The sequence below is a fragment of the Gymnoscopelus microlampas genome (assembly GCF_963454915.1).
Source record: "Gymnoscopelus microlampas genome assembly, chromosome: 15".
Classification (NCBI taxonomy): domain Eukaryota; kingdom Metazoa; phylum Chordata; class Actinopteri; order Myctophiformes; family Myctophidae; genus Gymnoscopelus; species Gymnoscopelus microlampas.
This window is the reverse complement of record NC_139952.1, coordinates 33,046,275-33,061,850: the sequence shown is the minus strand read 5'-3', so window position 1 is coordinate 33,061,850 and position 15,576 is coordinate 33,046,275. Positions and strand designations below refer to the sequence as shown.

Below are 15,576 nucleotides of genomic sequence, written 5' to 3'. Positions count from 1 at the left end.
TTAATTGTTAGTTGCCCTTCCATTGATTATCCAATATTCGTGTCATATTTAACCATCCCGGGCGAAATGGTGCCATTCCAAATATAGTGTACAACAAACAAGTTGTTGCTCCAGTTTTTTTTTTTATGTTTTAATAGGTTCTTGCACCCTCACACCCCAAACATATTTCTCAATGGCATGCATGCATAGGTTGTTCCTGCAACACATTTTCATTGATTTTCATACTGTTTATTGCAGTTTATGAGGAGTTATTTACTTCTTTATCTATATTTATACATTAAAATTCGGATTTTTCTATAGGTTACATAAATTATTGTTACGCTGCTCACTGCAATGCATGGCTGGAAAGGTCAACGTCACAATCAAGGTCAAGGTTAGAAGCAAGAACAGATGAGAAACATGGTGGGAAATTCCCACCGGCTGCATAAATGAAGAAAATATTTAGATCAATATTGTTTTTTTAGAAAATAACTATATTTTAATATATATTATAACTATATATATTACAGTTTTTATTTCTTTGATATCACTGACTCTGCTTACTATTCCTACTGGGAATAATCAGTTGGCTGCCGCTGCCCTGATGAAATAAACCTTTGAGTGGAAAAGGTCAATGCTTAGGTGTAAATATACTGTATATGAATGAGAAGCTGTGTACATTGCTGCGTACTACATTGCTGGTCAAATATTTTAAAAATGTTCATTAAAATGTTAGCGAATTTGAGCAGTTGGTGTACAAAGCTGGAATCTGTTTGTAAAATGTAGCAAGTAAGCACCCAGAGATATCAATGAAATATAAACAGCTGTTATTTTCACACAAAAACAAAAACACAAATGTGATCTAAATATTTTCTTAATTAAAACAGCCACCGTTTGCTGAAAGCAAAAGCATGATTTTCCATTGCAGGCCATGGTCATTCATTTTTGGCTACTATAAGCAGATTAAAACAATTAAGTGACACATAATGTCAAACCTGTGGTAAAGTGCCATTCTTTGTACAAGTGAAAATTGAAAATGAAAACTGTTGACTAAAAATTGTAACAATTTGGTATACTCTCTTGTATGGATTAACTATGTCAACACACACATATATATAGATAATGTAGCAAAATGTGATCATGACTGTAGCCCAACCAGCGGGGGCGGCAACGAGTGTCCAAACAATAAATCAAATATAAATGTATAAATGGGCTCTAACAGGGCTAACTAAAAAATAATGGCCAAAGTAATTTTTTGAGGAAAACCATATTTTTGCCTAAATCAGCTCTCCATTAATAATTTGGTCTAAGTCAGGTTTACAATTGCTTAAGTCAAAACACAAATTTAAATGAATCTGATACAGTATTAAGGACAAAGGAAAATAAATCAAAATGAAAGATAAAATAAAAATGTATAACTAAATGACAGTACTGTCAATATTGCCCTGGAAATGGTACCCTCTTTTGTGAACCTTGACAATGCTTCTTCCTCTCTTTTAATGATTAAATGACAGGATGTGTCAATTGGTTTCCTTTGTTAATCTTGTGTTAATGCTTGCTTTGGTTGAATGGCCTTTTCCTTTACTTTATAACTTCACAAAGCAGAACCCTAACAATGATGTTGAGAGGAACATTGCCATACACAGATCCAGTTGCGTTGAGATTCACATGACAAATCCTTCCATTCTCCTGTCTTGTGCTGTATTTCTGCACAACTCCTGTCTGTAAAGTTATAAGGCCGTCCACTGTGACTATCCCAGTAGCTGCAGAGCAAACAACATAATTGTATTTTAACCACATCCACTCAGTCATTCAAATACAGTGACTTTGATATATAATTACAATAGAAAAACCTCTGTGGTGCTGTAGTCAGCGGTGTTCCATCCATCCATGTCCAATTTCCCTCAGTCTTTTTCAGACCGATCCAAGATGATGTTCCAGTCCCATGGTTTAAACCGCTGATGAATTCCTGATCATTTGTCCATGATTGAACCATAATACATTTTTTCTAATTAATTCAGATTTGTACTATAATCATGGAATTATATCTCATGCATCTATATGGATAGCCTAATTGATGCGTGCACCAATTAGGCGCACGCACTCACACACCAACACACCTACTAACCTGTGTTTCGTTACTGTTAATGACCACCAGATCAGCTCCTTCACTTTGACATTGGTTTCTGCTTTCCTCCCAAGTTTTCTTTTCAGTAGACTTGTAATACCAGCCAGAACGTCCAAACGTATGCCATGATCCACTGAGGGACTCGTGGTAGTCTTAACATAAAACAGGAGTTTTGGAGATGGATTTCCAAACAATGTTAACAAATTCTAACACATAGAGAAGTTAGAATAATAATCAGGGATGTGGTAAACTATTTACTTCAGAAACAGGTTATTTTAGGTCTACTCCTCAAAATGACCGTGAAAAGTAAAGATAACCACTACATTACATCCCTGATAATAATTATGACACTAATGTAGGTTTGGTTTACTTTACTTTTTAACTTTGTGTGCTCTTCAAGCAAAGAGGTATATTTGTCCATCATGGACTCCACGTCGCTTGAATGATCTGGAAAGGACAAAAATGCCACAATAAAAGTAGTAGTAGTTGTCACTAACATCTGTGTGGATGAGGTGAAGTAGAAGGAAAATCACACAATCTGTCGCGGGCGGACTTTGGGCATGCCTGCCTTAGGGGAAGGGATTCGATGTCACATGAGTGTGTTACTTAACCGTAGTTTTGTGCTAGGATAGAAAGATATATCACTGTATTGATCCATCTCACAAATGTAATGCTGATACCTGTGTTGCTTGTTGTTTGCACCTCCAAGACAATGGCAGATTTGGCCATGTCCCCAAATATTATGTATGTATGCGCGTGTGTCTCAAAGAATACGTATACTACTACTTATGTGGGCTCGCTGCAGCAGCAGCTATTGTCACTATTTATTTCTCTCCCAAAAGTATAGCACCTAACCACTCCCACATACTTTCACTTAGAAACTCCATTCAAACTGTAAAAACCTTATGTCTATCCTTGTACTTTTCTTTTTGAAATAATTTGTAGTTTTTGAAATAATCAACTTTAAGCACCCAATGCATTTCCAATGGGTTTTGCTAGTGGGAAGAGAGAAGGACAGAGGAGAAATGCCCCGTGTTTTCACTGTGTCACTGTGGCCACATTTTTTACACTAAAGATATTTATTTTACATCACCAAGTGCACACGGGTCTGCTCTCCGATTTAATCCAAAGATCTAAGCTGTGTGATGTATACATTTTAGTTAAGACCATTAATATAAACCCATGCGCCTACACACTCTAGCAATCAGTGCAGCTGCTGCTACCTAATCTGTCAGTCATTGGCTGTCAGGCAGTGGTGCTGCAAAGCCGACAGCGCATTCCTCCGACAGCGCAGTGCTCCGACGTTAAGCAGTAAACCCGAACCAAACCCGCACCCTAACCCTAACCGCACGCGGATGCCACATAGTCGGAGAAAAGGTCTGTCGGATTAACGCATGCCTCCCGCTGCAAAGTAACTAAGTATATTTACTCAAGTACTATGCAAGTGCTTACCATGCACAGTTTAATTTTGAGGTCCTTCTACTTTCCTTTCCATTTTTGTTACTTCTACTCCACTACAATGACAGCATTTTACAGCTTTAGTTACTTGTTACTTTACTAATTTATTATTAATACAAAACCTACAGTAACCACACACAGCCGATCTACAATGTGATGCGTTATGAGCTTGTAGATCTGCTATTTCCTGAACATTGAGTACTTTTACTTTGGTACTCAAAGTATATAATACAAATACAAAGTAGCTAAAACGTTTGTACACCGCGAGCTCCAACCCCCCCCCCCCCCCCCCCCACACACACACACACACACACACACACACACACACACACACACACACCATACTCCACTGCCACTTCACCCCCCACGTCATACTTCAACTATTCAAAAAAAGCCGATCTACAATGTGATGCGTTGTGAGCTTGTAGATCTGCTATTTTGGGAAAACCTTGTCAGTTTTTGGAAAGTGTGAGTACAGGGGGTGGCAGCGGCCGGATGGCAATTGCAAGGTTCCCAGTTCGATCCCGGGCTCCCCCAGAGTTAGTGTCGAAGTGTCCTTGAGCAAGACGCTGAACTCCCGATGAGCAGGTGCCTTGCATGGTTTCCTCCGCCATCGGTGTATGAATGTGTGTGTAAATGGGTGAAATCTTAATGGCAATAATTTTGGAAATTTCAAGCTCCAATTTAACACTAACACTAACACCCCCCCCCCCCCCCACACACACACACACACACACACACACACACACACACACACACACTGTAAACCATCGGAAATAGATCATCTACAAGCTCACTGGAGCCAGGGGGAAGCACCCCACACCCAACACTCCTGCCCCCTATACCCCTCCATCCCCCCTTACTACCATCAGCTATGCAAGCAGGTGTGTAACTGATGACAATTAGGAGAATGATAACAGGCGCTCCCAATCTGATCAACGGGAGGCAAGTCTACACCCAAACACAACAGAAAGACAGAGATACAGAGTCAAACTGAATTTGTACTTTTATAACAACATTTTGTTGGCTTTAAAGCGAGCCCACGTTGTTTCTTTATAGGAACAATATTTTCTAGTGTATTCTATTGTTCAACATTTGAGTGTACAGACAATGTTAGGAAAGTAGCAGAGACATTAGCGAGACAAATCATGACAAAAGCTAGAAAATAAAATGGCAGGAAACAAAATCCCTGAGTGATTGATGTGGTAGTTGTTTTACATGAAATACTCACTGTGTGCAGTCAGACCTATGATCACAAACAGACCTATGATCACAACCAGCAGCATAAGACACAGCATCCACAGACATCGAACAACAACTCTGAGAGGCCTTCTCATTGTTTTAGAGAGCTGTCCTGCAATTGAAAGTATAGCTACTTTACTTTGGTAGGTGTGCAGCGAATAAGAGAAAAAAAACAAGACCTTAAAGTTTGAGTTTTAGACAACAAAGGAAGTGCTGCAGTGCCGGTAGTCATCTGCCAGTGCGGAGTAGGCTGGTTCTGGAGAACCGCTCATCTAATGGACTTCACACGTGGCACTGCAATTCCTTTGTTCCTACGCAATTCACACACCAGGTAGATCGAATGAACATTTCCTTAGATGTGCAATATATCAGGAATAGTGGTAGCCTGAATATCAGACTGTAGAAGTGAGAAGCAGTCCACTCAGTGGAGTGGGCGGAATCTATGGTCTGGAGCCAGGCTAGAATAGTGGATAACTTTGTCTTTGGATCCAGGATATATACCTATATAACAGTGATTAACAACTTTTGTCAAACTCACCCTGAGTCTGTCTTCCTGCTACGTTCTCCCTCATAACTTCATGTGGTCCAGGGACAATGTCACAGCTTCTGAAATCGTCCACGCTCTCATAGATGTGCACCACTCTCTCCTCCTCATCTCCCCTCTCGTCCTTCAACTGTCCACTGTCCTCAGTGTCCCCACTCTCGTAGATGTGCACCACTTTCTCCTCCTCATCTCCCCTCTCCTCCAACTGTCCACTGTCCTCAGTGTCCACGCTCTCGTAGATGTCCACCACTCTCTCCTCCTTATCTCCCCTCTCCTCCAAAAGTCCATTGTCCTCAGTGTCCTCACTATGTCCTCTTTCTCCATCACTCTTTCTCACCTTCTTTGTCAAGTCGGGCTTGGCATAAATATCTGTAGACATCTTAAAAGGATGAGATGTTTGAAAAGATAGCCATTAACTACAAATAACTGTTGTGTTATTCCTTTCCTCTCCTGTATTGATTATCTATGTCAAATCAGCACATTACATGATTACTAGTTAATGCTAAATATACTGGTTTAGCAAAATGTGATCATGTCTGTCTGTGGCTATAGGCAATGAAGAAGAACAAGGCGGAAATACACACACCTAATATCTCTCTCTCTCTCTCTCGTACACGTGCACGCACGCACGCACGCACGCACGCACGCACGCACGCACGCACGCACACACACTCACACTCACACTCACACACACACAAAGAACGCAAGCACTCAAACAGAATAGAACAGTGTTTCCCAACCTTTCATGGATCAGGGCCCGGGCCCACAGGTTGGGAGTAGCTGGAATTTAATATTATCAGGGTTTTACAGCAGGGAAAATGTTCAGAATAATCATCACTGTTCGTCTCTGTGTGATTGTGTACATACAGGCCAAGCAGTGCACAGTGATATTGGCTTGCTTTTGAAATATATATATTTTTGGGCTTTTTGCCGATATTGATAGTACAGTGAGGAGAAAGAGATGCGGAATGATACGCAGCATAGCTCGACGGGATCGGGATTCAAACTTGTGATACGCTGTCAGGCTACTGTAGAACCTACATGTGGTATGCGCCAGGACCGCTAGGGCAGCGGGCGCCCCGATATTGGTTTACTTTTGAGGGAACATACGGTATATAGACAATAACCCTGTTCTAGATTGCTTGGACTTGTTGGGGTCCTTGAATTAATTTCATAGACATATATAGTAGCAACCAAACAGTTCAAAAATCAACATAAAAATACAGAGAAAAAACACCACTATGTACAAAAAAAATCGCACCCTGTGTGAAGGAAGCGGTGCCTTTGATGAGTGGCCTCCTGGTGGCGCTATAATAGGGCGGGGCGGGGCTTCAGCAATTAATGCTCGTCCCTATTGGTGGTGTAAGTCCACATACCAAAGTTGGACTTGGTGGCATGCTGCAAACTGGAGTTATAGCTGTTTAAAGCCAGTGGCCTCCTGGTGGCGCTATAATAGGGTGGGGCGGGGCTTCAGCAGTCAATGCTCGTCCCTATTGGTGGTGTAAGTCCACATACCAAATTTGGACTTGCTGGCATGCTGCGATCTGGAGTTATAGCTGTTTAAAGCCCGTGCTCAAACGGACATCCGGGCTCAAACGGACATAACGGACAAACGGACAAACGGACATACGGACGGACATAGTCAAGTGTAGAGCGGCTGGCACCGCTAAAAAGCAGCATGAAAAATAAAAAATATATACAAAAAAAGGGGAGGGGGGTCGTCTGTCTACCGGGAAACTGGTAGACAACAGTTCCACAATCTTCAAATGATAGTCTGTAACTACGGCCCCCGAAAGTGGTGCAAAAAAAAGTTGTCATCGTTAGTCATTTCCGTTAATTGAAAGATATTTTAAGTAAGCAGCAACATAGATATTCTACGACCATTTTAATAGGAAAGATTACGCAACAGCAAAGATTAAACGGAAGTGGGTGGCATCCTCCTTACAGTTTTGCACTTTTGCACTTTTTAGGCACTTCCGTTGCACAGACTGTATGCTGGAAGCATTTGAAAATTGTGTGATCCATCAGTCTAGCTCGAGAGACTAGGGAATCACCGTAAAGGTTCATATAATGTACTATATATAATTACTATAAAATATGTTTAAATGTTATCTTACTCAGTTTGTCTAATATCTGTATTTTATTGACTGTTAATTGTAAGAGGACCTCAACGGAAATAAGTCTCAGGACTTTCTTGTGTAATCCTCGAACTGCGGTGACCATGTGGTTTTGGCTTTTCAAATAAATCAAATCAAATCAAATCAAAAAAATCTACAGTATGTTGTCATAAATTGGGCTTCACTGAATAGACTGAGCTACATTGCTGTCCATTCTAGCCTGGCTTTAGTCAAAACCAAGCATGTTTTGGTGTTTTGCTGTGCACTTTAATCTGATATTTATCTGTGGCTAGAAAAGGAAGGAAATCCAAAAACACCTACACAACACATAGCCTACCGCTCGCACACACACACACACACACACACACACACACACACACACACACACACACACACACACACACACACACACACACACACACACCCTTAAGAATATTCACAGGGTTGTAGCAGCAGCGGAAAAGTTCAGAACAAATTGCTGTTCATGTTAAATGTGTGATTGTGTTCACACGAATGTTCAGCAAATGACATACAGTGTTTACTTTACTTTGTGTTCCAAAATGATTTCATTTGTAAAGTTGATTTTGTGGTGTTCATGCAGTACATTGTCTTCAAACACTGTTTTGTGCATAAATGGAGCAATCTTCAGAAACACACTTGAACTATATGTAGATTATGGCAAATTGTAGAATGTTGGTTATTTTCTTTTTCTTTTTAAATATGCTCTTATCAACAACCTTTTTAATTTTCTCCCCTTTTCCCATTAAAGTGCAAACAAACAACCCATAACTCTGTTGGCTCGTGAAGTTCATGATCTGCCTGTGACATTGAAGGTTGTCAATTCAAGTCCAGAGTGATGCAAATATTTTGTGTAAAGTCATTTTCTTCCCTGGAGGATGCACACTGCCGATTTAAGCCATGACCTTTCCTCCGGTGTCACCATTAGGCTGAAATTTCCACAAAGGATATTTGAAAATCTACAGACTGCCATGAGGCTTGCTGAATGCATTCATGCTCCCCAGAGAATGATCTCCACTGTGGCTTTTCCTCTAGCACCACCATTGGGCCAAAAAGTCAACTTGCACTCATAATTGAATAGGCAGGACTGGGTTGTACGTACGTTTGTATGTAAAGTCATTACTGACCTCTTAGTAACTGCTAGTTATTGTAACCACTGAAACTTAAGGAATGTCTTAGCTATAGTAAATCCTTAGCGATGTGTCAATGAATTGGTTGCCTACTTCCAAATATATGATTTTGACATTTTCTTTCATAGCAGGGGGGAAAAGCAGTATACAGACAAAAGGACAAAGGCCTGTACAAACAAAGCTTAATTTTGGGCACTCCTAAACGGAATAGAACAACGTGGCAACTTGACACATCAAACACATAGGCTACTAGTGCCGCTCATAAATCAAATTGCCATGTACATTCTGAAACCACACTGTTTGACAGCATATGGATTTTTTTTTTTTTAGACAAACCACTTTAACATTAGTGGAAGAGGGAAAGTGTGTTAGAACATTAAATGCGACATTACAGAAGATAATCACCGATGGCATGACAGTAATCGGATTCAGAAATCAGGGAAAGGGTTACTGAAGCCAAAAATGTATGAGAACCACTGGTTTAGCGTACTAAAAGGACCAAAGAGACCAGGGACCAGTTTCACCAGTATGCTGGTCCCTCTGTCTACCTGTAGTTTTTCTCAGTGGCAGCCAGAGGGTGCACTAGAGGATGGACATTGGAGCAATCATACAGTATACTAGAAAGGGAGGACCCACTCTTGTATACCTACAGTATATACTGTATGGGATGTAACAAGAAAATCTTGAAGGAGTTACAATGTTTTATACAATTATATGTATCACATAAGAAAGGTTGTGTATATTATACATACTGCCATATACTGTATACCAAAAAAGAGATCGAAACAACACAATATAATTGGTTCATTTTATTTTTCACCCAGTGTCAGTGTCAGCACGTACAATAATGGACTCAATGGTCAGCTCACTTCATCATATCACCCATCATCTTATGCAGGCCCATAGCCATAGCGCAGATCATAGTGCAGTACTCTGGGAACTCCACAGCCCCACTGCCGTCCGCATCCAGTTTGGAAAACACCTCACAGGCGTCAGGCCCTATCTCCTGCATAAATGGAAATTTAAAAAACGTTACATTCTCCATTATAAAGTTTGATTAAGTCTCTCAGTTATTGGTCATTCATTCTGAGATTAGCATGATAGACTAGTATTGTTCAAAACTTTACATTTTAAGCTACACATATTATCAGCTAATTTACACATAAAAACTATGTTGTATGTAAGAACCTGTTGTCCTTATTTACTGTAACGCTACCTATGCTGTGGATGTCCCTGCACCATTGACGACAAATGCCTGACAGATGCATGCCCTACAGTGTATAAAACTTTGCAAATAAATAGAATATGTGACTTACAGCAGCACGTGGCAGCTGTTCCGCCATAAGCTTTTTAAATGCTTCTTTCTTCAAGGTTGGACCATCTCCATCTGCATACTTATAGAACACTGAGACCATGGTCACCAGCCCAAGTTCTAGAGGATTTGGGGCAGCCATGTTTCTTTACAGCGAGGACCAGGTGGGTGATGTTGAGCTAAACATAACATTAAAATTTAAATAAGAAAACAAAGAGAGAAAGAACATTCAGTATAGGCTTACTTTATGACGTGGTATAATGTAACTGAAACAATACTTTTGTCTGAGAGTTGTAGGGAATATTTGTCCTCATAAATAATTATTCAGCACTGATCACCATGTTGTTTGAGCCATGACTTTCAGTTCCATGGTGGAGTTATGAGTGTTACTGTTCTAATGCTGCAAAACTATGAAAATGCACTGCCAAATAACTTCTCTCAAAGACGAGGCCAGATGTATGCACAGTACATTCTGGAAAGAGATTACACCTACAGTCATTGCTGGCATGAAACTAAAGTATAGGCTACAGCTGTACTATTGAACAAAAATGAGTACAATAATAGTTATACAAGTTATATTTAATCTGTTTCTTTACAAAAATACAACATAGTTTTGTTTTTGAGATGAGAAACACATGATTTTTAAATACTGTTTAGCATCAATGTTTTCAACCCCAAACACATGACATAATGTAGTAATAAGAAACACAAATGCCTTCATTAATATTCGTTAATGATTTCAACCCCAAACACATGACATAATGTAGTAATAAGAAACACAAATGCCTTCATTAATATTCGTGTCATACTCTCAATTTGCTCTCCTACCTGTGAGACGAAGGTGAATCCAGCAAGTGAAGAGGAGAGAATGTGGACGGCATTAAATAGCTGAGAACCCAGCAGAAACACCCTCCCACTATTCTGTCCCACACACCTCAAACCGTCACCTGCATCAATTCCATCCCAACACATTAGTTGTGTGTGTGTGTGTGTGTGTGTGTGTGTGTGTGTGTGTGTGTGTGTGTGTGTGTGTGTGTGTGTGTGTGTGTGTGTGTGTGTGTGTGTGTGTGTGTGTGTGTGTGTGTGTGTGTGTGTGTGCGTGTGCGTATCTTCATATAACATTTATTTTCATGACCTATGTTCATTACAGGTTACAGCACAGTATTTTGTCCAGTAAGATACTATGCGTATACTTGATATCTATTGTCACACATTTTAATATGATTCTTATGATTAGGACAATTGATTTGTTTATACATTTTTACTTGTGTACCCCCTTCAATAATGATTGGTTAGAAATCCAGTATTTTTAAATCATGCCATTTCAAATGTAGAACAGTTTTGGGTTTTGGAGAGTTGTTTTTTAACATCTCAATCTTTTTTAAGATTGAGATGATTAAGTTTTGGGTTGAAAAGGTCAATGGTCAAGGTGTATAGATTAGAATAGATGTCCATACCCACAAGGGGAAATACATTTGCTCAGGTCTATACAGACAAGTCGATAAATAAGACACATAAAAGGCAATTTTTAAGAAAAGCAATATCCTCTCCACACTCTTGGAATGTGCATATCGTGTGCGTGTGCATGAGTATGCACGTGCGCATGTGCGTGTTCATGGGGGAGTTAACACAAGTGCAGTTCGTTTTGGTCGACCTAAAATGTCCAGGGCTTCCACAAAACACCTATATACAACGAGAGGGCAATGCGTTTCTGCAGGCCAGTGGCTGATGACTGCTGGTATAGATGGAAAAACTGTATGTAGGCTATTATTGTTATGTTCACAAAGGGCAAAGTTACATACGCCTACTTGCATTGATTTATCATTGCAAATAGGCTATATTCATAAGGTAAATTGGAGGTACTGTAAGCCTACAGGTAGATTTAACAAAAGTGAACAGGTGGTTGTATAAATGATTTACCATTTACATTGTAAGAGGAAGATAGTCCATTATATGCCTAATAATCTCTGTTGACAGTTCGAGGACGTGTAGTCTAATAGTACTAGACTATATTCTAGAAATAGTATACGCCCTAGGCCTACTGTAGGCTATATAGACTCTAGTCTATAGGGCCTATAATTTACAACACACACACACACACACACACACACACACACACACACACACACACACACACACACACACACACACACACACACACACACACACACACACACACACACACACACACACACACACACACACACACTTTTGTAGGCATGTGGCAGAGGTTAAACCACCTTGGTTTAGCCTATATATTATTAATTGTTTGACAATGAATGAAAATGAAATGAATGAAAGAAAATGTTGTCACACAGTTTAAATGGAATCAGCTTTATTCAAACTGATCAATTTGGTTTTATAAATATATTGCTGGATTAACTGGGCCTGGGTCTGCAGTCTTTGCACCAACCCAGCAACCAGTGGTGAAAAGTAACTAAGTACATTTACTCAAGTAGGCCTACTGTACTTAAGTACAATTTTGAGATACTTTTACTTTACTGGAGTATTTCCAATTTTCAATACTTTTACTTCTACTCCAGTACATCTCAGAGGCAAATATTAAACTTTTTACTCCACTACAATTATTTGATTTTCAAGAGATTTTAATACATTTTATACATGATACCGGGACATTCTGCATAAAGAGCCTACTTTCACTTTTAGTAGCTACTTAAAGTACATTTTGATGCCACTACTTTTGTTTTACTTTCACTCACGTAAGTTTTGATTATTGTACTTTTACTTGTAATAGAGTATTTCTTCATTGCAGTATTGATACTTTTACTTAAGTAAAACATTTGAGTAGGCTACTTTTTCCACCACTGATATTAGCGGCCCGTTCGTTGCAACAGTGTCCACAGGGCGGTGCCTAACTATAAAATACCGACGGCTGCATTTTCCAACTTCTGCATTTCAACCTTTCCTCCTCAGAACTCAACTTCCACACCTTGCACGGTAAGATTGAACATATAAACTGGTCTGTACTGTCTAACTGGTCTGGCTCTGACTTTGCCCAACGTAAAAATGTCGATAAGTAGGTTAGCTTAGCGGCAAAATATACATTATAATCTCTTGCCCTTTCAACAAAGTAGTAGACCGGCAAAGCCTGGCATTCTTTGCCAGAGGGTAGCCTACTCTACTACTTTGTGGCAGTTAGACTGGCAGCTAAGGCACTTCAAAGACCTAATTGTTGAATAGCCTATTGATTCTTTTTTTCTTTTTTTGTGCGGATATAGATGCAAAAAAAAAAAGAAACACGAAAGGTTTTCTTGGGGGTAAAATTAAAAAACATATTGACTGTAAATGATACGCTAGGTGTAGTAGGCAACCTTTTTGACATGTTTTTATTTTATTGATAGTGTGCCATATCAACAATGTGTTTGATTATGACACCATATAATTTTTTTTAAATTTCCAACAGACTTTGATTGTCCATATACATAGCAACCTTAGTTTTCTTTTTCTTTTGAAATGATCAGAACATTGAAAGGATCATTAGACTCTGAGCAATAACCCCACACCTATCTACCAGACTCCCTCCCCAGTCAGAGTTCAGAGTTTGAATGAATGTAGAATTATGTGCAGGATGTAATTTGCATACAGATGTGAGGGGAGTTCATTTAATTGACTAAATTCTTTTAAATATTTTATATATAAAAAAGTAATCCTCTCTCTCACACTTATGCCAGTGTGCCTGTATGTGGTTATCCCCTGTGCCAATGTTGCCCCCCGTGCCTAAGGTTTCCTACCCCTGACAGGCTAACCATTAATCTAACAATTATAAATTATAAACATTATGAAACTTTTGTCTGGACATCTTGAATTAACATTTCTCAAAAGATCTAGGCCTACAAGAATTCACACAGTGTACAAGTTTATTTCAGCGTCTAATCTTATTCCTGTTAAGAGTGAAGTCCAGCCAGGTATGGACAGGGTGTGGCTACTGTCTTTCAAAGAATGGGAGCTGAGCCTGAGTTGACATGTACACAGGCATTAGACTGGGTGGCTTGTTGAATTAGTATTGCGCTCTCCTCTCTCCTGGTTCAAGTTCATTACTCATTCTACCACATTTTCCAACCCCTCTCATACCAATGGCACAGACACTATCATTTTCCCCTTTTCAGCTTTTTTTTTGCTTTTTAAAAGCTTTTTAGCTTTTTAGCAGAACAGCTTTTTAGCTATTAGGCTACTGCTGTTGTTGTCTATGTCAAAAATGACTATGTATGTAGTCTCTCTGTGTGTGTGTGTGTGTGTGTGTGTGTGTGTGTGTGTGTGTGTGTGTGTGTGTGTGTGTGTGTGTGTGTGTGTGTGTGTGTGTGTGTGTGTGTATCATTTATGGTTTTGGTTCCTTTTTAAAACAATTGACAAAACTCTGCTAAAAAGGTCTTCTAACCGGAATTGTGCACAGCTTTCCCACTCATTCATTCCTGTTGTACATGCACAACAATGATATAACACATATTCTCATGCCCATCTCCACTCTGAAAATATCTTTATTTGAGCCAAGAACTCCTGACAGGAGTTAAGACCGCTAGCTAGTCATATGAATCCTCTCAATGAAGGACCTTTAGGTCACAATAGGCCCAGGGTGTTGGATTCTTTATAGGCTCCCACTCCACTCCCTAGGCCTAGGACATAATGTACTATACTGACAATGTTAATCCTAGTTTCAAGGGGATAACTATTTACTCTTGGAGGGACACCACAGGGTTCTCCACCTCCTATATCCAAGAATTCTTCATTCTGGGAAGTCTAAGTTTTGAGGGTGAGCAGCAACAAATGTAATATAAACATCTCTACATGTTTAACTTCCTTCTTTCTTTCACTACACTACTTCTGTCTGTCTGTCTGTCTGTCTGTCTGTCTGTCTGTCTGTCTGTCTGTCTGTCTGTCTGTCTGTCTATCTGTGTCTCTGTTTCTGTATCTCTATTTGTCCCTCTCTAGTGCAACCACTGTCAGCACCATGCCTTCAGAACTGGAGACCTCCATGGAGTCCATGATCAAGGTGTTTCACCGATATGCCTCTAAGGACGGCAAGCCTGGCACGCTCACCTCCCGGGAGCTCCGAGAGCTGATGGAGAACGAGCTCTCTGGATTCCTCAAGGTAAGGAGACCTCCCACCCCACAATGCTGCTGCTTTCTTGCACTTTACAATGTCAAAACTGGAAGCAGCCAGTCTTTTTGTAGGGTGTGAACTATTCTTAACGCGTGGCTCAGCTGCAGGAGTGTCTTTGATCACATATATATGTTTTATACTGTTTGAATAATGTAATTGTATAATGCTCTGATCAGGCTGAAACATTGGAGTCATATGTCATAGATACAGTATGTCACACGTCATACTGTAGATGACTGGCTGGCCACATTAAGTCCGAAATCCACAGTGGAACCACACCGTAGAATCATGTGGATACCAAGATCCACATGATTGTATTTTTGCAAGTTGTGAAATCTTGTCCAACTGTCTTGACCTTTTTTCAATGAGCTGATTTCCTCAATCCTCCGTATTGCCTCACTGCTCATTCTACAGCTGCAGTTAGTCATTCTCAATAAGGGCGTCTGCTAAATGCCTGAATGAAAGTAAAGTCTTAGTCAAATGTTAATATGAAAATCTGTTATTTGCGGGGAGTGGCAAAGTAGTGGAA

At 39.8% G+C, this 15,576-nt stretch overlaps 1 protein-coding gene and 1 long non-coding RNA gene across 3 annotated transcripts in view; one reads left to right on the top strand and one right to left on the bottom strand.

Moving 5' to 3' along the window:
* The first annotated feature begins 8,395 nt into the window (after positions 1 to 8,395).
* The window catches only part of LOC311061841 (protein S100-A1-like), a 7,485-nt gene continuing 304 nt past the window's right edge, over positions 8,396 to 15,576 (top strand). Inside the window, exons 1-3 of the mRNA XM_084080538.1 lie at positions 8,396 to 8,401; positions 12,856 to 12,886; positions 14,876 to 15,035. Coding sequence (XP_083936664.1) covers positions 14,895 to 15,035 — 141 coding nt within the window. The 5' untranslated portion in view covers positions 8,396 to 8,401; positions 12,856 to 12,886; positions 14,876 to 14,894. The remainder of the gene's footprint in view (positions 8,402 to 12,855; positions 12,887 to 14,875; positions 15,036 to 15,576) is intronic.
* On the bottom strand, positions 9,411 to 10,898 carry LOC311061877. 2 transcript variants are annotated; one of them, XR_014602426.1, is made up of 3 exons: positions 10,757 to 10,898; positions 9,933 to 10,107; positions 9,411 to 9,622 (listed from the first exon to the last, which is right to left on the bottom strand). It is a non-coding gene; the product is annotated as an uncharacterized lncRNA (long non-coding RNA). The 2 variants fall into 2 exon arrangements; XR_014602427.1 differs by having other exon boundaries at positions 10,738 to 10,761.